Source organism: Onychomys torridus, chromosome 22 (genome assembly GCF_903995425.1).
Source record: "Onychomys torridus chromosome 22, mOncTor1.1, whole genome shotgun sequence".
Classification (NCBI taxonomy): domain Eukaryota; kingdom Metazoa; phylum Chordata; class Mammalia; order Rodentia; family Cricetidae; genus Onychomys; species Onychomys torridus.
Window position 1 is genome coordinate 41,626,469 of NC_050464.1, and position 26,061 is coordinate 41,652,529.

Below are 26,061 nucleotides of genomic sequence, written 5' to 3' on the forward strand. Positions count from 1 at the left end.
GCCCTTTAGTACAGTTCCTTGTGGTGTGGTGACCCTAACCATAAAATTATTTTCATTGCTCCTTCATAATTGAAATGTTGCTACTGTTATGACGTGTCATGTAAATATCGTCTGATATGTGGCCCCTGTGAAAGGGTCCTTCAGTCCCCGACGGGTTGAGAACCACTGCACTAGCACACCCACATGGGACTGGGGTTACTAAGCGTGGGATGTGGAGGGCAGGAGCTAGGCCCCGGAGCCTCTCCAGCTCTCACTGTCTTCCACTGCAGTCTGGGCTCAGGCCTGGAGGTCAAGGTGGGGCCCGGGCATCAGACAGGAAGCTTGAGGGGCTGCTGGGCAGGCCTGCCTCCTCAGCCTGTTCTCATCTCCCATCCTGGGGATTAGTATATTCTGGACAAGAAAGTGATTAAGTAGTGAAGAAAATACTGCTTATTAGAGAGATTATGCCTTAAAAATAACCAGCATGGTTGGAACTTAGAGGTAGCCTGCGGGTCTCCTGTTGTTCTGAATAAGCTCGTCACCACTTGGTGGGTCTTTCGGCAGGCGGCTTCTGACAGCTATTTTTTAATCTCCCGCCTGTATCTTAACATTCCTACACTGCCTGAAGGGAAGCCAGGAACCCAGAGAAAGTCACCTCTCCTGCTTTGCCCAGGTGCATGTGGAGTGGGTGGAGGCCTGCCCCCCCCAGCACTGTCAGGACCGGTGTGGGTGCTGAACAGTCACTACTCTGCTACCTATGGGCCAGCAGCTGCTGAGAACAGCCACAGGGAGGGGCAGAGGGAATGGAAGGCTGGCAAACCTATGGGCTCCCCTTGAAGTGGGCTGTCTGATCCTGATTGAACCTTGCCAAGGGATCCAGTGCAGAGAGACAGATAACCAAGGCCCCAGTGCCTACTGCCTCCTACTGTGTCACCAGGGACATACCTGCCTTTGGGGAGCACCATGCTGTCTGAATGAATTAGTGCTCGCGTGCACACGAGCGCGCGCGCGCACGCGCACACACACACACACACACACACACACACACACACACACACATATCGAGGACCTGTCTCAGCCAGTCCAGACATAAAGAGCCGCACAATTGATGGTTGTAGGCCCATTCCGGCCCCTTGCTTTCTCAGGTATCCCAGCCCCCAAGTGCATACAGGAGTGCTGGGGTCTAATGGTCTCCCTTAACGGCTCTCAGCTGAGAGATGTGGTGGGATGGGGAAAAAGGGGAAGAGCAGTACTCTTCAATGGCCTGCACCTGCACACAGGTTCATGGCACAGAGTGCAAGCCACTTCCAAGCCTTCCAAAGGTCTCCACGTTCTCTTAGAGCCACTCAGCCTCACTCAGGCCTGGCAAGAAAACTACTCTCTGCAATGCTGGCCATGTCTCAGAGTGCTAGCTACTTCAGTATTTGCAACCTGGGTCCTTAATGTCCACACCCCAGGAGAGGGGAGTCTACCCCATGTTAGGTCAGTGTCACACAACTACAACCCAGCGAGGCCTGAGTCAGACTGTGGGCTCTTTGTACTGGGTACAAGCCTAGTCCAATCCCACACCTCCTTCAGATGGCTGTGTCCTTGCATGTCACAGGGCCAGGAGGGATTACCTGCCGGGGCAGGAAGAGGCAACAACAGCTTGGCCCTCCAGCCTTTGGCTTTCCCCCCAAAGCTGCTGGGCCCTGGGAAGGCAAACATACTCTTGTCACCCTGGTAACACAATGACAGAAAACAAGGTAACAGTGGCCACACAGTAGGGCTGCCAAGCAGTGCCACCTACCCAGCCCAGTCCCTTGTAGTCCCAAGGCAGCCAGCAGCCCTTGAAGACAGAACATAAATTCTGACAAAATATGGCTAACCTAAGCCCACAGGTGTTCCACCCATTTGTGAAGTGACAGGGAACTGGGGTCAGGACGACCTGACGTGGACAAGCTCATTTCTGGGCCCTTGCTCACTCCTACCCCACTGGCTGCTTGGTTCTTTTCAGCCTCCTGAGTTGCAGGCCTGTGAGAAGCTGGAGAGAGGTGAGAGCCACTCAGCTTCTTCCCGAGGCTGGAGAGTCAGGTCAGAGCTGGCATGGCAGCTGGAGAGTCAGGTCAGAGCTGGCATGCCAGCAGAACACCCTAGGCTCCACCATATCAAAAAAGGAGGGTGGAGCCTGCCCCACCTCTGTCTGAACTGTGGGTGCCCAGACAAAGCGCCAGGCTTGCCTCTATGCTGTCTGAGATAACCAGAGCTCTGTGTCCTGGGACACCCGTGAAACATGGGAGCACCCGTGTTTAAGGGCCAGCGCCATACCTGTGCATGAGGTTCTTGTGCCGCAGCATCCTCAGGAAGCCCGTGGGGTCGGTGACCGAGTTAAGCTGTTTATCCATCTCCTCCAACTGCTGTTCCATGATGTCTCCAGCCTCACTTTCTGTCTCACTGCTGGCACAGGCCCTGTGGGCAAACACCAGAGAGCCGTCAGGAAAAGGACACACTGCTGTGAGGTCGGCCCATGCCTTCACAGTGTGGCCTTGCCTGTAGTCTCCACACAGCTGTGAACTGTACACATGGAGCAATGTATCAACAGTGTGTGCCCCAACATTCAGCACGTGCCCAGAGGAGCAGGCACTCTTCTCAGGCTGTGAGGCAGTGGGACAACGCCAGCACAGGTTGTATTATCGTTCATTCTAGAAACATTTGCTAATCACCTACGCTGTACCAGGCATGGTGCTAGGCCCAGAACACAGCCTTGAAGGACATTTCCAGATAAGGAGACAGACTCATGGGTGGTTTTGAGCAATAGTACAGGCTCCTTGGGCCCCTCCCCCAGGTGGGGCATGAGGATGTGAGTAGTGTGAATTCATTTGTATCTCTCCTGTGGACACCTCATGACACATCCTACATGAACAGAAATACCCATCAGAGCCCTGATTTATGAATACATGGCTAGAGACTTGTTTAATGTACATGCTGCACACTGTGCAGAGACCAAGATGGCACAGTGGCACCCACACATGACCATACCCACCCTTCTCCATTATCTCAGCATCAGGCCCAGGTCACATTTACATCTGGAAATGGCAGAGTGGGAGACCTCGGGCTCATGGGCTGAGTCTCCAGAGTGACTTGTAGTGTTCAGAGCTTACTTCTTCCTAGCCAATCCCTGTGCTGCAATCTCTGTGACTTTATCATCAGGGTTCAAATGACAGAGTTTCTTCTATTCCTGACCCCAGCATCATCCTGTTATTGCCCAATACTGACTGAGACTAGGAAAGGTAAGTTGTACTAAGTATGCTGGTTCATTGGCACCAGGCCCATCCTGAACCAGATGTGGTGGGGCATGCCTGTGATCTCAGTATTTGAGATGTCAAAGAAGGAAAAAAATCATAGGTTCAAGGCCTGCTTCAACCTGCTAAGACCCTAAGTAAAAGCAAGTAGATCTCTGAGTTTGAGGTCAGCCATTCTACAGAGTGCATTCCAGAATGGCCAGGGCTACACAGAGAGACCCTGTCTCAAAAAGCCAAAAAACAAAAACAAAACAAACAAACAAACAAAAACTATGGAAATTTTTTTTTCCTGTTGTGCAACCAGTGTGTACCAGATCCTTAAGCGGGGCTGATCTGACTGAATACAGACAGCCTCTGCCCTGGAGAAGCACAAAGAGGGTGCTAGATGGCTATGGTAATCTCTGTACATGGATAGTAAATTATAACATAGTGAATACTCAGTAGGAAGTGCTAGGGTGGGCATGAGAAGGGAACATGCCAACAAGCATTCAGAAGTCTGCCACAGACGCTCTGCAGAGGCTTTCCAATGCTGACGAGGCATGGTTTTGGTCACTTTTTGGCTGTAATGGGGGGCAGCGGGACCATGGAGAAGATCTGGTATTGCACGAAGAATTAGTTACGGCTTAGTAGGGAAGTTATCAAGGCTGGCAGGAGCAGTGGAGGGGAGGCACCCTGGCCAACTGTGTCCTGGGCACCAAGACCAGCCTCTTTCCCCTGGAGTGCTTACTCTCTGGTTTGTCTAACAAACTCTGGTCCTACTCATCAGTGCCCTTGAGCACCACACTTTTTCTTTTTCCATTGTGAATCCCTTTGCCTAAGGATTCTCACTTGAATTTCTTGCCCTGGCCTTCTCTACTCCTGGGCTCCCAAGGGATGGTGAGGGCCCTGTTCTTGCTGCCTATCGTGGGGCTAGCAGAGGTTGACATTTAGATCACCAAGCTATGGAGAACAGAGGGCAAAGATCACAGCATAAACTGGCACCCTAGGGAGGCCTAGAAGGGTGGGAGAGAGAATGCAGAGTCAACAGTAGCCTCTCCAAGGTCCCCACCTATTCTGCCTGTACCTACTCCAGCCCCGCCAGAGCCCAGTCTGCTACTCTGGCAAAGACAATTCATACTGGCTAGGGGTGGGCTCCAAGAAGCTCACTGTAGCCACCCTCAAGAGACAGCCATGAATCAGTGCTGTGGAGCTGTGCCAGGACTCATCCTGCTCTAGGGACACATGAGGGGTTGGCAGGAGGCTCCGGAAAGGACTTCCACTTGCAAACACGGCCTCCCAGTCCATCAGCTAGGCTGGAGTTCTACACAGGCACACCACTGTTTATGTCAAAGCATTCCTTGCTAACTCATTCTGATTCCCTGCCTCAAAGCTTCCCTTGTACCAGCGAGCAGTCACTTGCTGAAAACTGACTTACAGTCCTGAGCTGAAGAGCACAACAGGAAGCTGGCCTTCTGCCCCTCTATGGAGGGCAGACACCCACATGTTGAGCCCAGTGGTCATAGAAGAACAGTTCCTGCAAAGAAAAGATCTTCCCACTGAGTGACCACTGCACATGTTCAACACCTCTGATACCATTGCCTGCCCTCAGGGCCAAGTGCCTTGTGCATTCCCTAGGATGCTCACAGTCCTGCCAACAGCTGAGAAACCATGTTCCCAGAGGCCACTCAGAAGAGTGCAAGAAATGGAAGAAGCTGGGCATTAGGAGTGCTCTCCTGGGCAACAGGCCAGCCCCTCTACTCTTTCACTTAATCTTAGCAGTCCTTTAAGATGGGGGGAGCCTGGCCTTCATGGACTGTCTCAGCAGAATATCATGCTAGAGAGGGCACAAGGAGCGGTGTCATTGACACCTGATCATAACGACGTTCCTTTTAGCATCCACATTCAAGGAAATCTGGTTGTGGTGTCCTGAGACTGGCTCTAGGCTATGTGTAAACACAGAGCCACAGAAGGTGGACATCTTCCTGCTCTGGAGCTGTGAACTACAGTAGCCAAAGGAAACAGGTGAGCAGTGATGGATGCCCTGCCCACGTGACCCCCGCTTTCCTCTTACATTGCAAGGCTGAGCTGCAGTTCATTGAGTCCTGCCCTTTAACCTTACTAGGAAATTCCTGTGCTGTTTAAGATTGGGAGAGGACAGGTGTGGAGGGAGGAAGTGTCCTCAGAGACCTGTGTGGCTTTGGTGCACCAAGCTGGCAACAGTACACCCAGTAGTTATATCGTTGAGACCAAAGACTCAGAGAAAGTACCAGTGTACACAGAAGCAGATGCAGGGGCTCACCGGACACAGGCTGCTCTCCTCAGCAAACATCATATCCCAGCCCTTACATCCATACATGGCACAGTAGGGAGAGACTCTGATGTCAAATCTGCTGGTTCAAACCCTCTTTGTTCACAGCCTAACCCTCTGGAATGCAGTTACTGACACACACACCCTCCTCAGATCTCCTGGGAAAGGCTTCTGCTTCACGTCACTCTAGAGATGGCTGCTCTCTGTATCCTCTCAAGGCCAAAACCCAGTTACCTCCGTGTCATCTCTAGAACAAGTCTGGTTGTGTGAGAGTAAATAAATGACTACGTCTTCCTGCCCCCTCTCTCATACACACCCCCCCCACGATCAATACATTCTGGCTTGTGCTTAAACTGATAAAAGAATAAAAATTAACTTTCAAAATGCTTTTTAAAGAAAGTCACTTGAGCCCTGGAGCTCTGAGAGTCTGGCTCTCAGCTGTCTCAGGTGCCGAGAGGAGGCACTTCACAGTGCTGCCCTAGCTTTTCTGCTCTCAGTAAATACAGTGATCACAGCCAGCTGGCAGGGACACAGGAAGCTGTGATTGGGCTGAAGCCTCATTTCTTGGTATCTTATTTTTTTTTAAGTTTCTGCTGGGAGTGTGTTGACAATGGCATTCTCCCTGATACATGGCTTTTGCATCCTCCAAAGAGATGTGTGGTATGGACAGAGCCCAGTGCAATCCCTGTGAACGCTGTTAGAACGGAAAGACCTGAAGTCTGGGAGGTGGGATAATCCCTCCCAGATACTTCCCTGGGACATAAGACCAGCAGACCCTCGTCCTTGCAGGAGAGCCAGGTTAAACACAGGGGATGGAGATTGTGGGCACAGCGCTGGGCAGGTAGGAAGCGCCCTGAAGGGACCCTTTCTTTCCCCACTCTGGTGGTTCCTGCAGGCTGTGGAGGAATCAGATGCGCGTGACTCTGTGCACATCTGCTGCTCCACCCGGGGACTACTGAGTGTCACGCAGGCGTACGTGAGTCTGCAGCAGAAGGCACACTGTGACATGACACTTGTCTTGTGTTGTCACTGAGAGTCCTCCCAGAGTTTTCATCTCTTCCAGCAGTGCATGCATCCCTCAGTGAAAATGCTGAGAGTCAGAAAAACAGAACAGTCACCTAATCTAGGTGGGAATCATTTGAGCTGACTGCGCATGTGGGAAGACACCGAAGGCCCACTCCCACAGAGTAAGCAAGCTTGGATATCTCTGGCAAATCACAGCCCACACAAGAGGGATGTGTGTGCTGTGCGTGCATGTATGCACACACAACTTACACAGAAAATGGACTGCCAGCGTGGAAAGATGGTGCTGGGTGTCTTCTCCCCTATAGGTGAGGCAGGAAAAGGCTTTGGGCACTGTCCTAGACTTCTGGTCCCTATTAGGGGAGTCAGAGAGTGGCCAGAGAGGAGGGGACAAAGACCCAGAAGAAACTGCTTTGAGGAGTGCTACCACAGCCTGCTGCTGCCCCGGGGTGGGCGGGGCCTCGGTCCCTCGGTCCACCCACCTCTGCTTACTAGGGACCAGGCCAGTGAGGAGCCACCCAGTTGTGCGATGGCCCGGGCAGTGCTAGTGTGTGTTGTGCTCAGAGCCAAATCGGCAGTGAAGTCACATGATGCCACACAGGTGAGTGAGCTCTGGCAGAGCTCAGAGTTGCTGTGTGTTTGATTTTGAATTAATTTCTGCTGCTGCTCACTGAGAAACCCTTTGCTGTTGCCAGTCCCCTCCCAACCAAGCCTTAGCTTCAGTCACGTGACCCCTCCTTACTGTAGTGCTAACCTAGTTTCTAGATACCATCTCCACTGTGGCCTGGGAGGAGCCTGTTCTACCTAAGCCATGAACTCTCCACACGCCACAGACACATCTAGATTTGCTCTACAGCACTGCTCATCAGCTCTGGTCCTGCTGCTCACACAGAGATCCTGAATGAGCCAGTGAGTTCTGGAGAGGAGTCTGTAGAGCCTTCACACCCAGGAGAACCACACTGGCCACTGGAAAACAAAATTCTACTGGTTCCACAACAATCCTGGGATCCCTTTCTTCCAGCCCCTCAGTAGAACCTGGAAGATGCTTCCTGTGAGGTGACTTGCTTTTACAGGGTTGGCCTGGGGTCAGGTTTCTGGAATCATAGACAATGCTGCCCTCTTGGATGCTGCTGTGCATGCCTTAAGTCCATAGCACTGGCTTTTCCTTTCTCTGCTTTGGATGGAGATTGTAAGAGTTTGTGACAGTCTCATATCACATCACAGTGGAAAGGAACGGCAAGTGTGCATGTGTGAGCATGGGGACCATGAGGCATCCCTCCAGGTTAGCAGCTCTGGGGCTCATAGACCATATGCTCCAACTCCCAGCTCAAAGGAGTTGTGAGCAGTTAGTAATAACAGCTGAGCTCTGCTGCTGATTGTCAGGGTCCTCCTTGCATGTTGTCATTAAGCCTTGTGGAAAAGCCAAGGAGAGCACCTTCCCCTCCTTACCGTGGGTAGCCTGCTTCACTGGAAGTAGTGGCAGAGCAGCCAAAGAATGGTAAACTTCTAGACCTGTACCTTCCTATCCCGCCCTCCACCCTCACAGGCACAGATGCTGGCTTGGGATCACTCAGGCTGGAAGCTCCACGGTCACCAGGCACCTGCCCCACCCCTCAGCTCTCAGCAGCACCAGACCCTCACTATTTACTATGTATGGCTTCATCTTCATTTGATCCCGCCCACAGAGAACCACTGTAGCTGGAATGGTCTTCCGAGCCCCCATGAAGCTCAGCGCCCTGTTCTCTAAGCATCTAGCATGCCTCAGAAGGCGTGTGCCTTTAATTGCCCTGCGGAAGGTTACAGTAAAATGCTGAATGACTTCTGAAAAGTGAGAGAGAGATGAGTGGGTAAGGAGGGAGTCACAGTGAAGCACATACCGTGGCCACATATAATGGGAGCCCCACAGCTCAGCACAGCAGCTGCACAACCAGGCAGGACCCTCGGAGCTGCTCTAGACACTACCTTGTCCCAGTCAAATGCTACTCTAACACACCAGACAGCTGCAAGAGAACTGTTTAGAATCCTCTAAATCTAGGCAAACAGCCCACCCTTAAAATTTCTGTTCAAGACAATGCCACCAAGAGCCACCAGACCAAGTCTACTTGGTCTGAAAACGAGACCACTTAACAGAGGTGCCCCAGTTCTGGGCAAACACTGGGGAAGGGGCATTTGTATAGAAGATGCAGTCTCTAAAGAAGCCAAGGCGACCTCAAGAGTCATTGGCCATTCCCTAGGTCTTCCTTATACTTAGTAGGCTTCCCACACTGAGAAATAGGAGTCTGGGGACAATGTGGCTGTACTCCTCCTCCTTGGGAGGGATCTGGAAAGGAGGTCACACCCTTGTGCCCAGAATGGAGGCCTCTGTCTCTGCTGAGCTTTGGATAGGGCCAGTTTCCTGTCTGCACTGCCTACTTCCTGAAGGCTGAAGCAGTCAGGGCAATGAAGAGTTTGCTTGGGTCTGGGGGAGGTGTGCTCCCTTCTCCCTCTAATTGGCTTTTCTAAAAGGACCCGCTTCACTTCCCTCCTCCAGATGCTGGAGAGGAGTGCTGCACAAAAGATGCCGGCTGGTGCCCTTCTTGTCTTTTTCTGCCACATTAACCCAGTAGGGGGTTTAATAGCCCAAGATTTTGAGAAGCTGTTGTCAAGTCATGAAAGCCCCCAAATGCAGCTTAAATGGTTATTAGCTGGCAGGAAACATCCCCTGCATTCTAACACTGCCATTTAAATAACAATAATAAAGAAAATAATAACAATAAGCGCAAACGCCTTGCCTACACAGCCATGATTACACCTACCACCCACAGTCCACAGGACCCTGAGGATTTAGGATTTACTTAGGGCCTGGAGCAAGGGCATGGCTTTTGGTTTGGTGGACACGCCTGATTCTATCACTAGCCAGCAGATGGCGCCCAAGTCATCTATGAGGTGCACTGGGAGCTTCCATGGATAATTCTTTAAACAATCACACACACACACACACACACACACACACACACACACACACACACACAAAGAAAAAACCAACAACAATCCACTTACAGACAAAAGAGTCAAGGTGCTCCTTGCTCTATTAAGAGCCACAAAACATACATACTTGTCCAATGGAAAGGTGCAGAATTAATTGGGAAAGAGATGGAGTTTGTATTCCTCGGCTCCCTTGGGGGTTTTTATAATTTGTGAAGCCTTTGATAGGTATTGAGGTACTATGGATGTGCTAAACAAAGCAAGCTTCTGCAAGCATTAAGACACTCACAGAACTCCTGCATGGGATTGAAGGAGGGACATGAATAGGGGCAGTGCTGACAGCTAGTGCCACTGCCACTGTGGGCTGGGCCCTTCCCCAAGATTACTGCTCTTCCCAGGGAGCAGGAGGGCAGATCCTCCCATTATATTCCACAGGGAGTAGGAGAGCCCCCATTAAACTGGCATGGCTTCCCTCCCTTCTCAATGGCCACACTGTTTGCTGCACTAGTGTACAGCCAACAACTGTACAGTTGTACAGCCAATGTCTATTTGTCTTATGCCAGGGACTCCCTAAAGGAAGTGCTCCCACACAAACCAGAGTACTGTCCTCGGGATAATTAATGAAGTATGAATTGTATAGGTAATACAAGAAAACGATGATTTGGCTTGAGTGTCTAAAATAACGAAGTAGTTTTTACCTCCTTATGTCTATTGGATACTTTGTTAATGTCCACAAATGTGGATACTAGCAAATGCTGCCTGCAGCAGCAGCGCCTGCCCTGTAGCTTTATTCATCTTTCTGGAGAGAAGCAGAATTGCAGCATCTTCCCCAATACAACAGGTTTCTATGGTTACACAAGACATAAATATATTATATGTCCTGTGTCACGTGAAAGGCCCAGCCAGGCGCTGCATGCAGAAGACCCCCAGGGGGACAGCACTCATGTGGATGGCTCTCTGCAGCCAGCTAAATATTTGTTTCTGGGTTTACAGCAGGAGAGGCAAGGGACCTGCTTGAGAGGCTGTCTACAGTGCTCACAGATGCCTCAGGATGACAGCCATACTGCGAGCCAGCTCCTGCTTTGTGGGGCTTGAAAAGTGAACTCTGGTGAGCCCCAAGGGGCAGAAGCCATGTGTGCCATCCCCACTAGAAACAGGGTGGCCTGGATTCTCTTGTTGGCTCTATCTTTGTGAATTCCTGTGGATCCAAATTATTCTACCGGGGCTCTGCAAAATTTTTTTTCATGCTTAAAGAAGCATAATTGGATAGTGGCTGTTAAGAAACCAAGTAAGAAAAGTAGTTTCCATTTGGGGTGGGACAGGGTTGGGAACTTTGCATCCAGGAGTTAATATTGCATTGATAGAGACAAGTCTCTATCATTCCACTGGGGGCAGAATGTTGGAAAATTAATACCAAGAGCAAGGACAGGAACAGCTTGGATTTCTGCAGTTATTTTTGTTGTACAAATGGCAAAGCAATGCTAGCTGAACAGTTGCAGCTGCCACTCACCCCTGGGTCATGAATTGCTGTCCCACCACCAATATTTCTGGACCCATGGGTTCAGGGCAGTGGCTGCTCACAGGGCCGTTGAGATCTTAGTTTTCTTCACCCACTTTCCTTTTGTTCTCTTCTGCCCCCAAGATGGGCTCTTTGTAACTCAGGCTAGCATCGAACTCCCTGGGCCTCCTGAAGCCCTGTCTTATCATCTCTCTTTTAACAATTAGGAGAAAGGGTAGGTCAACAATGCCCAGGAAAGAAAGGAGCAAAGTGCTCTGGAAAGACACGTTTGCTCTGAGGAGCTGCACACTGGTGTTCCTCAGAGCAGAGGGTCTAGCCCGCTGCAGGACACACTTGCTTTCAGGCTTGAGGAACTCATTAAGGATCCCTCTCTTAAGTGTGAACACACTCTGATGTGCAGTGGTCAAAGGCTGGCTGGAGCACATCTCTGATGCCAGTGAACTCAAGATCTGAGCTAGTATAGATTGCTCACTGAGAAGAGGCCTCCCAGTGAGCCTGGAGTGACTTGAAGACATCCAAATATCAAGCTGAGGCTGTGCCTAAGGCTCCCCCTTGGGTCTGAGGCCATCTCAGCTGGCTGCTATGTATGCCACACGCACGATGCAAAGCCAGCGTTTCTGGGCTGCAGTGGAGAGTGCCAAGCGTGGCATTTGGATTTGATTTTAGCATTTGAGTCACAGCCCAGATGAAAGAACGGAGGGGTGAGGATCAGATCAAGGGTAAGCCAGGGTTTGGCAAAGGGTGGGACAGGGGACGGGAATGGCTTCCATCCTGCCATTTTGTCCCTTTATGCCATGTGATAACCCTGATGTGCAGCCAGCATCTTGGTGGGCTCCCTGCCAGCACAGCCACCCCAGACCCTAGTTATGTCATTCTACACAACCAGATTGCTCTGCCCGCTCTTTAGACAACCCACATCCCTCCCCACCAATAACAGCTCTCTGGGGACCTCCTCCACAGAGGGAGGTTCCCTTGCTAATCCCATGCAGCTTTGAACATGCAGTCTCCTACTGAATGGCCAATACTTCAGGGTTTAATTACATAAAATCTCAGATCCCTTCCAGCTCTCAAATGGAATCCACAGTGTAAAAAATAGCTGAAAGAGAGCCCATAATACAGACAGCTTCCCTATCTTTGAATCCAATGTGCTTCTGTGGCTGCACCTTGTGGCAGAGCTGGGCCAGGCTCCTGCTGTGCATGTCTGTGGAGATGAGCACACTGCTGAGCAGAACCAAAGCAGGCTGTAGAGCAACCATTCAGCCATAGGCTTCACGGAGTCAGGGAATGAAAAGGCAGGAAGAGCTGGTGATGCCCTCCCACAGGCCCCTTTATCACAGACACAAAACACTCACTCCAGGGCCAACATCTAGAGAGACAGTGGGAGGCAACAGGGGAAGTTCTTAGTGGAGTGGTTAGAAGAGGCAAGATGGACATGATTAAGAACAAGAACACCTCTAAAGGAAGGTCATGGACGTGCAGACGGGCCACCAGTGCCGGAGGTCCTTGGAAGGGCAACAGAAGAGGAGAAGGCAAGCTTTGCAGAATCCCAAGGATCACGTGAGTAGAAAGGGCAGGAAGGTTGACCTCTGATGAGCATATACTGCAGATAAGGGCTGTGCCTGGAAGGTCAAGCTGTGCCACACTACAAGGTGAGGATGATAGTCTTCACTGGTGAATGAAAATGGGGATTGACGGACAACTTGCTCCAAGCAACACAGATAGAAACTAGTGATACTAAGCTGTGACTTTACGTTTCATACTCTTTCCATAGCCCACTTCCCTCTCATTGTCATAAGTAGTCTGTGCGAGGCCCACGGTCTGGCTCACCAGGTCCTACTGACATTACTTTGCCTCTTGCAGCTACTTCCAGTGTTCACTATACATCTCTTGCTTGATGCTCTCCCCTAAATAGATGCATATATGCAACACCATCTTAGTCATTCACTTTTCTTGCTTTCTATTACATGATATACATGCTCAACCATTTATATGCAGGCACTGTACAACCTGATGGCCTCTATTGCATTTGTATACATGAATTTCATGTCTTCCTCTGTAGCCAGGCTGGCCTTGAACTGAGGTCTCTCTCAGTCTCCCAAGTGCTGATTTCAATTTGCATTTCTGCTGTTGTATAAATACCAAGTCTAAAAGCAATTTGGTGAGGAAGGGATTCATTTGGCTTACACTTCCAAGTCACAATCTACCATCAGGGCAGGAACTAGAGAGGAGAGCTGCTCACTGGCTTGTACTAAGCCAGTTTTCTTCTACAGCCCAGGCCACCTTCGTAGGGATGGTGCTGCCAACAGGTGGGTGGGCATTCCCACACCAAGCATGACTATCCCTCACAGAGACAGTCAAGGCCAGTCTGATCCAGACAGTTCTTCAGTTGGGGTTCCCTCTTATCACATGACTCTAGGTTGTTTCCTTTAACCTCCCTTCCTCTTCCCAGTCTTTCTTCTATTTTCACGTCAGATATAAAATCTGGCTCTGCATATAGGAGAAAACATCATTTGCCTTTCTATTTCTGGCTTATTTACTTAACACAATGATCTCCAGTTCCATTCATTTTCCTTAAAATGGCATAATTTCATTCTTTATGGCTTAATAAAACAACATATGGCTTAATAAAAAACCATATACTATTGTAGTGGGTAGCCATTCCAGCTGTGACCTGGAAGTTCCAACCCCCATTGAGGCTTCGGTAATGGTCACGCCTACAAGGCGGGGCTGAGGGAGGACAGGAAGACCGGGGATCCAGATGCTTGCTTGGTGCCTGGACCCTGGATGCTGGAGGTAGACTGAGCAGAGTTCTCCAGAGCACACTGCTAGACTGCGCCATACCTTTGCCAGACCCTACAACCTACCTATCCCTTCATTTGTAAGTTACCCCACAAAATAAACTTCCCTTTTAACTATGTGGAGTGGCCTTAATAATTTCACCTATATCTGGTGCCCAATGTGGGGCACAAACCCACAACCCTGAGATTAAAAGTCTCATGCTCTACCGACTGAGTTAGCCAGACTTATATATCCTTTACCCATTTGTCTGCTAATGGACACCTAGACTGGTTCTGCATCTTGAGTATTGTGAACAGGACCACAGTGAACACAGCTATGCACCAATCTTTATGGAAGACTCATTTAGATTTCTTTAAGATGAACCCAGGAGTGTACACTCTGCATTTGTGAGATCATCCATCTACACTTTTTATATTTTCCAAAGATTTTTATAATGAAAAATTAAAGAAACAGAAAAGCTTAAAGCTTCTTACAGTGAATACTGATATGCCTCCTAGCTTGATCGTGACATTCCCAATGCTTGCTGCCCATCTACCCTGCTCTGTTTGCTCTTCTAATCCTCTGCTTAATTTCCTATCTAGGCGCAGTTTAATGACAGTGAATCATAATAAAGTGCTTTCAAATACTTCACAAGGCACATTACTAGCTGGAAAACAATACTTAAATGTTTTAGTATAAAATATGTATACAAAAACTACACAAAATGAACTTTACAAATCTTAACATAAACACTGAGTTGGACAGGAACATTGTGCTAAAAACCCTGTAAAGAAATAGAAAGTTGAAAAAAAAAAAAAAAAAAAAAAAGACCCTTCCATTGGTTTTGGCCTCCATGTTGGGGGCAGCCTTTGCTGTGTCTTTTCCCTACAGAGAGGACTGAAGCTTTCTAGAAGGGACAGGATCACATTTGCATGGTGCCAGCCCTTTAATGTGGTTTGCTCTCCCTCACCACAGGCTTTTTGAGCTTCCTATGTGGTTTGCATTTAGTTCCTACCCGTAACTGTAGAGCATGCAGGGAGCATTGGGATGATGGCTCACTGCAGCATTAGGAATGACACTGTTGTCCTTGTAAATGTCCCTGTCATCAGATGCTTTCCTTTCTCCCAGGCACATGGATCACAGTGGAATGACGTGTCTACAGTGAGGGTCACAGTGAAATGACATGTCCACAGTGGGGTCACAGTGAAATGACATGTCCACAGTGAGGTCACAGTGAGATGACATGTCCACAGTGAGGGTCACAGTGAAATGACATGTCCACAGTGGGGTCACAGTGAAATGACATGTCCACAGTGAGGTCACAGTGAGATGACATGTCCACAGTGAGGGTCACAGTGAGATGACATGTCCACAGTGGGGTCACAGTGAAATGACATGTCCACAGTGGGGTCACAGTGAAATGACATGTCCACAGTGAGGGTCACAGTGAAATGACATGTCCACAGTGGGGTCACAGTGAGGGTCACAGTGAAATGACATGTCTACAGTGGGGTCACAGTGAAATGACATGTCCACAGTGAGGGTCACAGTGAAATGACATGTCCACAGTGAGGGTCACAGTGAGGGTCACAGTGAAATGACATGTCCACAGTGAGGGTCACAGTGAGGGTCACAGTGAAATGACATGTCCACAGTGGGGGTCACAGTGAAATGACATGTCCACAGTGGGGGTCACAGTGAGATGACATGTCCACAGTGGGGGTCACAGTGAAATGACATGTCCACAGTGAGGTCACAGTGAAATGACATGTCCACAGTGAGGGTCACAGTGAAATGACATGTCCACAGTGAGGTCACAGTGAGATGACATGTCCACAGTGAGGGTCACAGTGAAATGACATGTCCACAGTGAGGGTCACAGTGAGGGTCACAGTGAAATGACATGTCCACAGTGAGGGTCACAGTGAAATGACATGTCCACAGTGAGGGTCACAGTGAAATGACATGTCCACAGTGAGGGTCACAGTGAAATGACATGTCCACAGTGGGGGTCACAGTGAAATGACATGTCCACAGTGAGGGTCACAGTGAAATGACATGTCCACAGTGAGGGTCACAGTGGAATGACGTGTCCACAGTGGGGTCACAGTGAAATGACATGTCCACAGTGAGGGTCACAGTGAAATGACATGTCCACAGTGAGGGTCACAGTGGAATGACGTGTCCACAGTGAGGGTCACAGTGAAATGACATGTCCACAGTGAGGGTCACAGTGAAATGACATGTCCACAGTGAGGGTCACAGTGAGGGTCACAGTGAGATGACATGTCCACAGTGGGGGTCACAGTGAGATGACATGTCCACAGTGGGGGTCACAGTGAAATGACATGTCCACAGTGAGGGTCACAGTGAGATGACATGTCCACAGTGAGGGTCACAGTGAGGGTCACAGTGAAATGACATGTCCACAGTGAGGGTCACAGTGCGGGTCACAGTGAGATGACATGTCCACAGTGAGGGTCACAGTGCGGGTCACAGTGAAATGACATGTCCACAGTGAGGGTCACAGTGCGGGTCACAGTGAAATGACATGTCCACAGTGAGGGTCACAGTGCGGGTCACAGTGAAATGACATGTCCACAGTGAGGGTCACAGTGAGATGACATGTCCACAGTGAGGGTCACAGTGCGGGTCACAGTGAAATGACATGTCCACAGTGAGGGTCACAGTGAGATGACATGTCCACAGTGAGGGTCACAGTGAGATGACATGTCCACAGTGAGGGTCACAGTGAGGGTCACAGTGAAATGACATGTCCACAGTGAGGGTCACAGTGAAATGACATGTCCACAGTGAGGGTCACAGTGAGGGTCACAGTGAGATGACATGTCCACAGTGAGGGTCACAGTGAAATGACATGTCCACAGTGAGGGTCACAGTGAGATGACATGTCCACAGTGAGGGTCACAGTGAGATGACATGTCCACAGTGAGGGTCACAGTGAGATGACATGTCCACAGTGAGGGTTACAGTGAAATGACATGTCCACAGTGGGGGTCACAGTGAGATGACATGTCCACAGTGAGGGTCACAGTGAAATGACATGTCCACAGTGAGGGTCACAGTGAAATGACATGTCCACAGTGAGGGTCACAGTGAGGGTCACAGTGGGGGTCACAGTGAGATGACATGTCCACAGTGGGGGTCACAGTGAGATGACATGTCCACAGTGGGGTCACAGTGAAATGACATGTCCACAGTGAGGGTTACAGTGAAATGACATGTCCACAGTGGGGGTCACAGTGAGATGACATGTCCACAGTGAGGGTCACAGTGGAATGATGTGTCCACAGTGAGGGTCACAGTGAAATGACATGTCCACAGTGAGGGTCACAGTGAAATGACATGTCCACAGTGGGGTCACAGTGAGGGTTACAGTGAAATGACATGTCCACAGTGAGGGTCACAGTGGAATGACATGTCCACAGTGAGGGTCACAGTGAGATGACATGTCCACAGTGAGGGTCACAGTGAAATGACATGTCCACAGTGAGGGTCACAGTGAGATGACATGTCCACAGTGAGGGTCACAGTGAGGGTCACAGTGAAATGACATGTCCACAGTGGGGGTCACAGTGAGATGACATGTCCACCGTGGGGGTCACAGTGAGGGTCACAGTGAAATGACATGTCCACAGTGGGGGTCACAGTGAGATGACATGTCCACAGTGGGGGTCACAGTGAGATGACATGTCCACAGTGGGGGTCACAGTGAGGGTCACAGTGAAATGACATGTCCACAGTGAGGGTCACAGTGAGATGACATGTCCACAGTGAGGGTCACAGTGAGGGTCACAGTGAGATGACATGTCCACAGTGAGGGTCACAGTGAGGGTCACAGTGAGATGACATGTCCACAGTGAGGGTCACAGTGAGGGTCACAGTGGAATGACATGTCCACAGTGGGGGTCACAGTGAGGGTCACAGTGAGATGACATGTCCACAGTGGGGGTCACAGTGAGGGTCACAGTGAGATGACATGTCCACAGTGAGGGTCACAGTGAGATGACATGTCCACAGTGAGGGTCACAGTGAGATGACATGTCCACAGTGAGGGTCACAGTGAGATGACATGTCCACAGTGGGGGTCACAGTGAGATGACATGTCCACAGTGAGGGTCACAGTGAGATGACATGTCCACAGTGGGGTCCTGGCTTCACTGCAGTTGCTAGAGGCTTCCCAGGGTGATGACAGGCTACAGTCATCAGCAGTACACAAACCATCTTCGCCCTCTACTTCCCCTCAGCATCTGTGAGATCAGTTTTTACCATCTTATCCCTCCCAGTTGTTCCTTACGGTTCCATTCACACTTCCTAAGTGACTAATGATAGATTTCTGATGTGTCTATCATTGAATAAATTATGTTTACATTTCACCACATTTTTAAATTGAACTATTTGTATTTTTTGAGACATAGGGTCTTAGAATATCTGAATCCCTTCTCAGCCATGTGAGGTGTGCCTCACCTGCTCATCTTCGTGTTTTCTGACGAGTGGGGGTGTGAAATTGAGAAGCCTACTATGGTTTTGTTCATTCTGTGGCGGCTGTTTTCTGTTACCTGCTGTCCTAACTCAGGAAGACACTGTGCTACTCTTGACGGTGCACAGCTTCAACTGCCGGTTCTTGTGTTTGGCACTGGAGCTGAGAGTAATTTCCCCCAGATGCAGCTCAGTACATCAGTTCCATTTGTTGGAGAGACTGTCTTTTCCCAGTATATTGTGGGGTGTCTCTGCCAAAGTCAAATAACAGCATAAGCAGGACCTGGTTCTTGGCTCCCATTCTGCTCCAGTGTCCGCCATTTGTTCCTCAGAAGTCAGAGCTCGATGTGTAGCCCAGGCCAGCCTGGAACTCCTGGTCCTCCCGTCCTCATCTCCCAAGTGCTGGGATTCCAAGCAATTAGCCATGACTGTTATGGCTTTAATGAGGCCTGGAGACAGGTTTTGTGTGTTTGTCAATGGGGTTTTTCTTTACCAAGACCACTTTACATATTCTGGATTAAGGGTCAGTATTGTTGTTGTTGTTATTATATTGTGTATGGGTGTTTTGCCCACATGTATATCTGTATCACATACATTCTTGTTGCATATGGAATTCAAAAGAGGGCATCAGATCCTCTGGAACTGGAGTTACAGATTGTTGTGACACGTGGGTGCTGAGAATTGAACCCTGGTCCTCTGGAAGAGAAGCCAGTGCTCTTAACCACTGAGCCACCTCTCTGGTGCCAGTATTCTTATTTTAAAGGACAGACAGTACTTCAGGGTTGTGGCCCAAGGCGTCTGTCACAACCATTCATGCTGCTGTGCTTGAGGCAGACAGAGGCCTCATGCTACCCGTGGAAAGGGCCTGCTCTGCTCTTTTCTGGAAGACTTCGTACAAATTGTTTAACTTTTTTTTCTTGTGCTGGAGCCTGAACCCAGGGCTTTTGCACACCAGCTAAGCACTCTGAGCTGAGCTACAATCCCAGCCCTGTGGGCTTTGTTTCCTGAAATACTCCACAGAATTCATTAGGAAAATCACCTAGGCCTTCAGTGAATTTACGAGTTAGTTATAGTGCGTGATAAGGACTTTAGTCTCTGTTTCTGACCTAGGGCCATTCATATTCTGTCTGATGTAGTGTTGGCCTTGGTAGAATGAAATTTTAAGGACTCCGCATTTCATCTTAGTTGCACATTTGGCTCTCCTACCCTCATAAGGCCACAAGACTGACTGTGACGCATCTCCAGCCCCGTGGTCTTAAAATGTATTTCTCTCTCTCCTTTTCCTAGTCTTATGAAGCTTTCATTGTGAATACCACAGAGAAATCTGACTTTTGTTTTATATATAAATGTGTGTGTGTGTGTGTATACAATTTCACATACTTAAAAAATAAGAAAATTACTCTTAGCAACACTCTGCTACACCCACAAATCAGTGCTTACTCAGCCATCACCAGAAAAGCTTCCTCCTACACTAGTTGGGAACTAATAACAGAGACCCACAACTGGATGTCATTCAGAGAATGAGAGACTTTGCGCACTCAGTCCTAAGGTGTCTCCATCAAACCCCACCCTCAGGGCTCTGGGAGCTGTGTGGAAGAGAGGAAGATTTTAAGAGCCAGAGGGGATGGTGGGCACCACGGAAACAAGGCCCTCTAAATCAATATGATCGATGCACACATGAACACACACAGACCGAGGCAGCGTGCACAAGTCTAAGCCAGATGGGGTCCAAGAGCTGAGAGAAATGGACATGAGTTCCCATCCCTGACCCAGAAACAGGAAAATTCCGTTTCTCCACTGGCATCTCACTGGAATACAAACCACGCTTCAGGACGGCCCCGCCCCCAGCACTAGATGGACAACACAGAACACACTCAATGGCGTATCTGTAGGCTTTTTGTCTCATATTGCTTTGCTGGGCTTTTTTTTTTTTTTTTAAACTGGTCTTTTGCGTATATATCATGGTTTCTGATTTTGTGTTCTGATATGGGTGTTTTATGTGTATGGGTTATTTTTTTCTTTACCTGCTTTGTTTTCTAAAGAGAAGGAAAGAAGGTGTGGGGTTGGAAGGGTGGGGAAGCTCCAGGAGGAGATGGGGAAGGAAAACGTGATCAGAATATATTGTATGTAAAACATATTTTCAATAGAAAAAGGAAAAGAAAGACCTAGCCTTTAGCCCTCTCCTTTTATGTTCCTTTTCTGAAAACGTGCTCTCCTGGTTCGCATTTACCTTCAGCCTGAAGAGTGGGTGCTTCTGACCCAGCTTCCTCGGGCTAAGAGCAGCTCTATTTTGCTTTTATTCTTGGAGGTCTTGTTCTTTGGCTGTTTGTGGAGCTGGAGTCAACACTTCTCTTTCCATCCTGTTGGGGACGTGCCTCCACCGCATCCTCCTGACGACAGCTGCTGTGGACGTCTCCTCTGCTGCACTCGGGGTCCTCTTGCCTCCTTTACAGGAGTCTGCCTGGACGCCCATGCACAGGTGTTTGCTCTCAGCTCTGAAGATGCTCTGAGGGTGCTCCCATCCCCCTGCCTCCCAACCTGCTTGTTCCCCGTTGTTTCTACATGCATTAGACACCCACTCACTGGACTCTTCACCTCAGAGGCCACACTGCCAGACACAGAGCTTTCATTGTTATTTTTAGAAGTCTCTGGTTCTATGATGAAACCTTTGGCATTGTTTTGTTCACTTGTGAATACAGTTCCTGTGCATGGGTGAGAACTGCTGGAAAACCTTGCCTTCGATGTTCAACTTCTGAATCATCTCAGGGATGGTAATAGTTGGCTGCCTTTCTTTTAAAACATGAGTTATATTTTCCCAAATTTTTTGTATTGCAAAGACTTTTATAATTGCAGGCATATGGTATTATTATATGAATTCTGTCATGTTAGTCTAAAAAGTACCATTTTCTTTCCAAAGCATGCACTGACCCTGAATGGGCTCTAGTGTGAACACTCTGCTGGGCTCCAGTGTGGGCACTCTGCTGGGCTCCAGTGTGGGCACTCTGCTGGGCTCCAGTGTGAGCACTCTGCTGGGCTCCAGTGTGAGCACTCTGCTGGGCTCTAGTGTGAACACTCTGCTGGGCTCCAGTGTGGGCACTCTGCTGGGCTCCAGTGTGGGCACTCTGCTGGGCTCCAGTGTGAGCACTCTGCTGGGCTCCAGTGTGAGCACTCTGCTGGGCTCCAGTGTGGGCACTCTGCTGGGCTCCAGTGTGGGCACTCTGCTGGGCTCCAGTGTGAGCACTCTGCTGGGCTCCAGTGTGAACACTCTGCTGGGCTCCAGTGTGAACACTCTGCTGGGCTCCAGTGTGGGCACTCTGCTGGGCTCCAGTGTGAGCACTCTGCTGGGCTCCAGTGTGAACACTCTGCTGGGCTCCAGTGTGAGAACTCTGCTGGGCTCCAGTGTGAGCACTCTGCTGGGCTCCAGTGTGAACACTCTGCTGGGCTCCAGTGTGACACTCTGCTGGGCTCCAGTGTGAACACTCTGCTGGGCTCCAGTGTGAGCACTCTGCTGGGCTCCAGTGTGGGCACTCTGCTGGGCTCCAGTGTGGGCACTCTGCTGGGCTCCAGTGTGAGCACTCTGCTGGGCTCCAGTGTGGGCACTCTGCTGGGCTCCAGTGTGAACACTCTGCTGCGCTCCAGTGTGGGCACTCTGCTGGGCTCCAGTGTGAGCACTCTGCTGGGCTCCAGTGTGAGCACTCTGCTGGGCTCCAGTGTGAGCACTCTGCTGGGCTCCAGTGTGAGCACTCTGCTGGGCTCCAGTGTGAGCACTCTGCTGGGCTCCAGTGTGGGCACTCTGCTGGGCTCCAGTGGGAAGCAGCTCATCTCTCAGTCTAGTTCATGTATACTTGGCTAAGATTTCTCCCTTGTCTATGACTCTGGGCTCAGCATGGTCGCTCACAGCCACCACACAAGTGGCTGCCCCTCACTGGCATTTATCCCGTCTGCTGCCTGCTTGGATGCCAGTTGTCTTGTTTCTGGGACCAAATATTTGACAAAAGCAACTGAATTAAAAGAGAGAAGATCTATTCTGGTACAGTCCATGGTGGGACTCATGTGACAGGAACATGAGACCACCAGTCAAGGGGCATCTGCAGTCAGGAGACAGGGTGGACAGGAAGTGGGGACAGACTGCCAAACCTCAAGGCCCACTCCCCCGTTACCTACTTCCTCCAGCGAGGATCCACCTTCTAAAAGTTTCCACCACCTTCTAAGACAGCAGCACCAGTGTGGGGACTAGGTGTTCAGACACATGAGCCTATGGGACACAGAGTTCCTATTCAGACCACAATGGCTTCAGGTTTGCTCTTACTGTGTAGGAGCTGAGGAAGACAATGTTCCAGAGTGTCATGGAGGCTCCTAGTCCGTCTCTGTTAATACTGCTGCCAGCCCCAGGCAACATTCGAAAGGTCTCAAATGCAGGAAAACTATCAGGGCTCTGAAGAGCTTGGTAGATCATCCCACAGGCCCACACCCACAGCCAGTGCTCCATCAGAAGACTGGGGGCTGCTCAGACTTGGGCTTGGGGCCTGGCTCTGACCTCAGATGACTACAGTGATTAAAACAGCCTCTCCGGCACCATGACAGGGATGCTGTCCTGCTCAGAGTCCCACACACTTTGCTGTTCTTCCCTCCTCCAGGCCACTGCTTTAAAATCGCTGCTATCTTCCAATTATGCCACATAGCCAAGCCTGGTTCCATTATGCAGGGCAGCCCAGGGAGCTGTGTGTAAGATGACAGGTCCTGTCTGTGTCTGAATGGGGACAGGTGATACTGAAGGAATGCTGGGGCTTTTCTTATGAGGGGCTTCACAGGAAATCTTTTTATTTCAAGAAATATCTAGGGCAATACATTTGCATTTGAAAATGATTCTTCACACTAAAGAACTTTTGTTTCTCAATGAGAAGCCATTCTCCTGTTCTCAGATTCACTGTCCAGAGATATTATAATTGATGGATGTGTCTGACTGCTTAGGAACAGAATATTTCTCTATTTTCCCATCTTGCACATTTTTCTTTCTTCTGCTGTACTCCTAAGGTCAGTGAGACAGAAGAATACCTGGTAGGCCAAATGGAAGTTGCAGAAGAGGAAATAAAAGTCTTCCTCAGTTTCCAAAGGGATAGCAGTGTTTGGGAGGATGATAATGGAGGCTTTGTGGTTGGTTTCCTTTTTACCCTCAACAGCATATGAGCATGCAACTCTCTAGCCCTAGACGGCCTGCCAGCACCTGATTTTGAGAGCCTTTTCCTAAAGCCGCATATAAAGTCTAAGTTCATGGTTCAGGGAGCTGGGGGCCCTGGGCAACTTACCAAACCATGCTGAGCCTCAGCTGGATGCTCTGGGAGCAAGAGCACACCACCTTGGGGTACAGCTACACTAAGCAGGTTCAGGCACCTTAGTCTAGAGAGAAGAAGGCTTCAAAGGGGCCATTTATCTCTTCTTTAGCCAGAAAGAAGAGAAGAGCATTAGCTGGCCATGGCAGCTAGCAACTCCTGATTGGCTAGTCACTGCGGCTGCTCACCAGAGCACAGTGAGATCAGTGTCAAGTGTTACTACTCCAGGCCAAGAAGAGGACGAGCCCCACACTTCTTTCCAACTACAATTCTGTGTCTTTCAAAGGCAGCTACTCTACATCCAAGACCACTGTAGTTCAAAGTCCCTATTCATCACTAGGGCTCAAAACTCAACATTGAACCAAAGCAAGAGGAAGCAGGCAGGAAGAAGAATACAAAAATACAAAAAAAAAAAAAAAAAAAAAAATTACACAGCAGCCATGCTGGACTGAAACTCAGCACTCTGAGCACACATACACCCCTCCCCTTGTTCTTTTTAGTGTCTCCCACCTGTAGCCTCCTTTGGAAACAGTGATTTTTCTTATCTGTAGCCAGGCTCATTCAAACAAGGCTTAGAACCTTCCCCAGCCACAGCTACTCATTGTGAATACACAGTTCTGCTGTGAGGTAGGGGGAGGACAGTCCAGGTCAGTGAATATTCTGAGTGACTGTTCCAGGTGCTGCACTGGGAAAGTGGACAAACCAGTCCTCATCTCAATGGGCTTCCCAGTCCCCAAGAAGAAGACAGATATTGCTAATCAAACCCTTAGAGCAACCAGCACAAAGCTGTGAGTGGGGACAGGTCAAAGGGCAGACACAGGTCTGAGAGAAGAAAACGGAGGAAATCCACACAGAAAAAGTACTCACACCTAATGCAATCCTCTCTGTAACAACCCCTTGGGTTTCTGGAGTTCTCTACCTGGCTGTGGTATTAGAAGCATCGCCACAGAAGAAAAGATGGCGTCTAGTGGAGCAGTGCCACATGGTCTCTCCTCCTCAGCCCCATGGAGGAAGGTGACCTCCAACCTTGAGAGGAGAATCAGCAGCAAAGGCCACAGTTCAGCCTCCCTAGTCTAGACCGGAGTTTCTGTCAGCATGGGGTACCATGGGCCAGGTACCAGTGGCAGGATATGTCTGCCTGCATCTGGTTTGGGCAGAGGCATCACTGTTGCTTGGTCTACCTGTGCAAGAGATGGGGGAAGCCGTGATGCCAGGCCTGACAGTGCTGGTGCAGGACACCGGAGCCAGCAGAAGTGGGGGGGTGCTCACCTTAGAGTGAAGCTCACAGTGTGGCTGTTCACTCAGGTCCCATCACTGCCTGTCTGCTCTGGTCTGCCCACCCTGGTGAGTGTCCAGGAGATCACTGTACTTCCATGGCATTCACCAGGGGACAAGTAGGTAGGAAGAGGCTGGAGAAACACATGAAGTAGCTGTGAAGGATGTGTACCACTGTGTCATGCTCTGTGCACTCGGGAGGAGGTGCTTCTCACTCCCAGCGCATGGTCTTCTCCCTCACCTGTCTGTTTGCTCAGCCATCTCTCCAGGGCCTTCCTGCCCACCTGCATTACTGACTTCTGGCTCCACGTGCTATGTACTACTGACCCTGGCTGAGCTAGAGGGGAGGTGCAGGCATAGGTTAGACCCCTGCAGGCATCCTCTGCTTCAGGAAGCTTAACCCACATGTGTGAGCATTCCCGCCTTCATCACATGCACAAGACTTCTAGAAAAGACCATGCCATGTAGGGTGGAATGCAGGGGATCCCATGATAGCCCCGGAAGAAATAAAATGGCAAACTCAAGCTCCCTGGAATATCTTACCCTCTGCCTAAGCGGCTGCTCCAGTCAGCAGCTCACAAAGCCTCAAGTACTCACTTTCTTCTCTGGTTCTCTGAAAACCCAGATTTGAGATTCAGGAACCTAAGAACAGTTTCTGGTACATTCCACTCATTCCTGCAGCTGGATTTCTTCAGGGCTCTGGTTCCTAGCATGGTATCTCCTTTGAAGAGATCTTCAGTTAGGAACGCGCCTGGATAGGTTAGCTCCTAGATGTGGCCACAAGCCAGTTCCCACAGACACTGTGCAAGCAACACCCCACATCTGGGAGCTCCTCTTTGATTGTTGTCTATGTTGTTGAGACAGGGCTTCACTTAGCTGAGATTGGCCTTGAATCCCTCATGCTCATCTTCAGTCTCCAGGTGTTTAGACTGTAAGCATGGACCACCACACCTGGCCTGGTGCTTACAAGAAGGGGCTCTCAGAAGGTGGAGTAGATTGTGACCCCCACAACAGCCTCTTCCTCCCTGCCAGGCACCAGGGAGGACCTGCCTATGCTGCCCCTTCTCCCCTTGGCCTTCAGGGCCCAGCTCACATGTCTGCTGAAGTCCTTCTAACCGTTTACCT

At 49.8% G+C, this 26,061-nt stretch overlaps 1 protein-coding gene across 3 annotated transcripts in view; it reads right to left on the minus strand.

The window, feature by feature from the left end:
* The window catches only part of Ttc28 (tetratricopeptide repeat domain 28), a 417,040-nt gene that overhangs the window by 25,901 nt on the left and 365,078 nt on the right, over positions 1-26,061 (minus strand). For all 3 annotated transcript variants that reach the window (XM_036171626.1, XM_036171625.1, XM_036171627.1), the window contains exon 12: positions 2,287-2,427. In XM_036171626.1, coding sequence (XP_036027519.1) covers positions 2,287-2,427 — 141 coding nt within the window. The remainder of the gene's footprint in view (positions 1-2,286; positions 2,428-26,061) is intronic.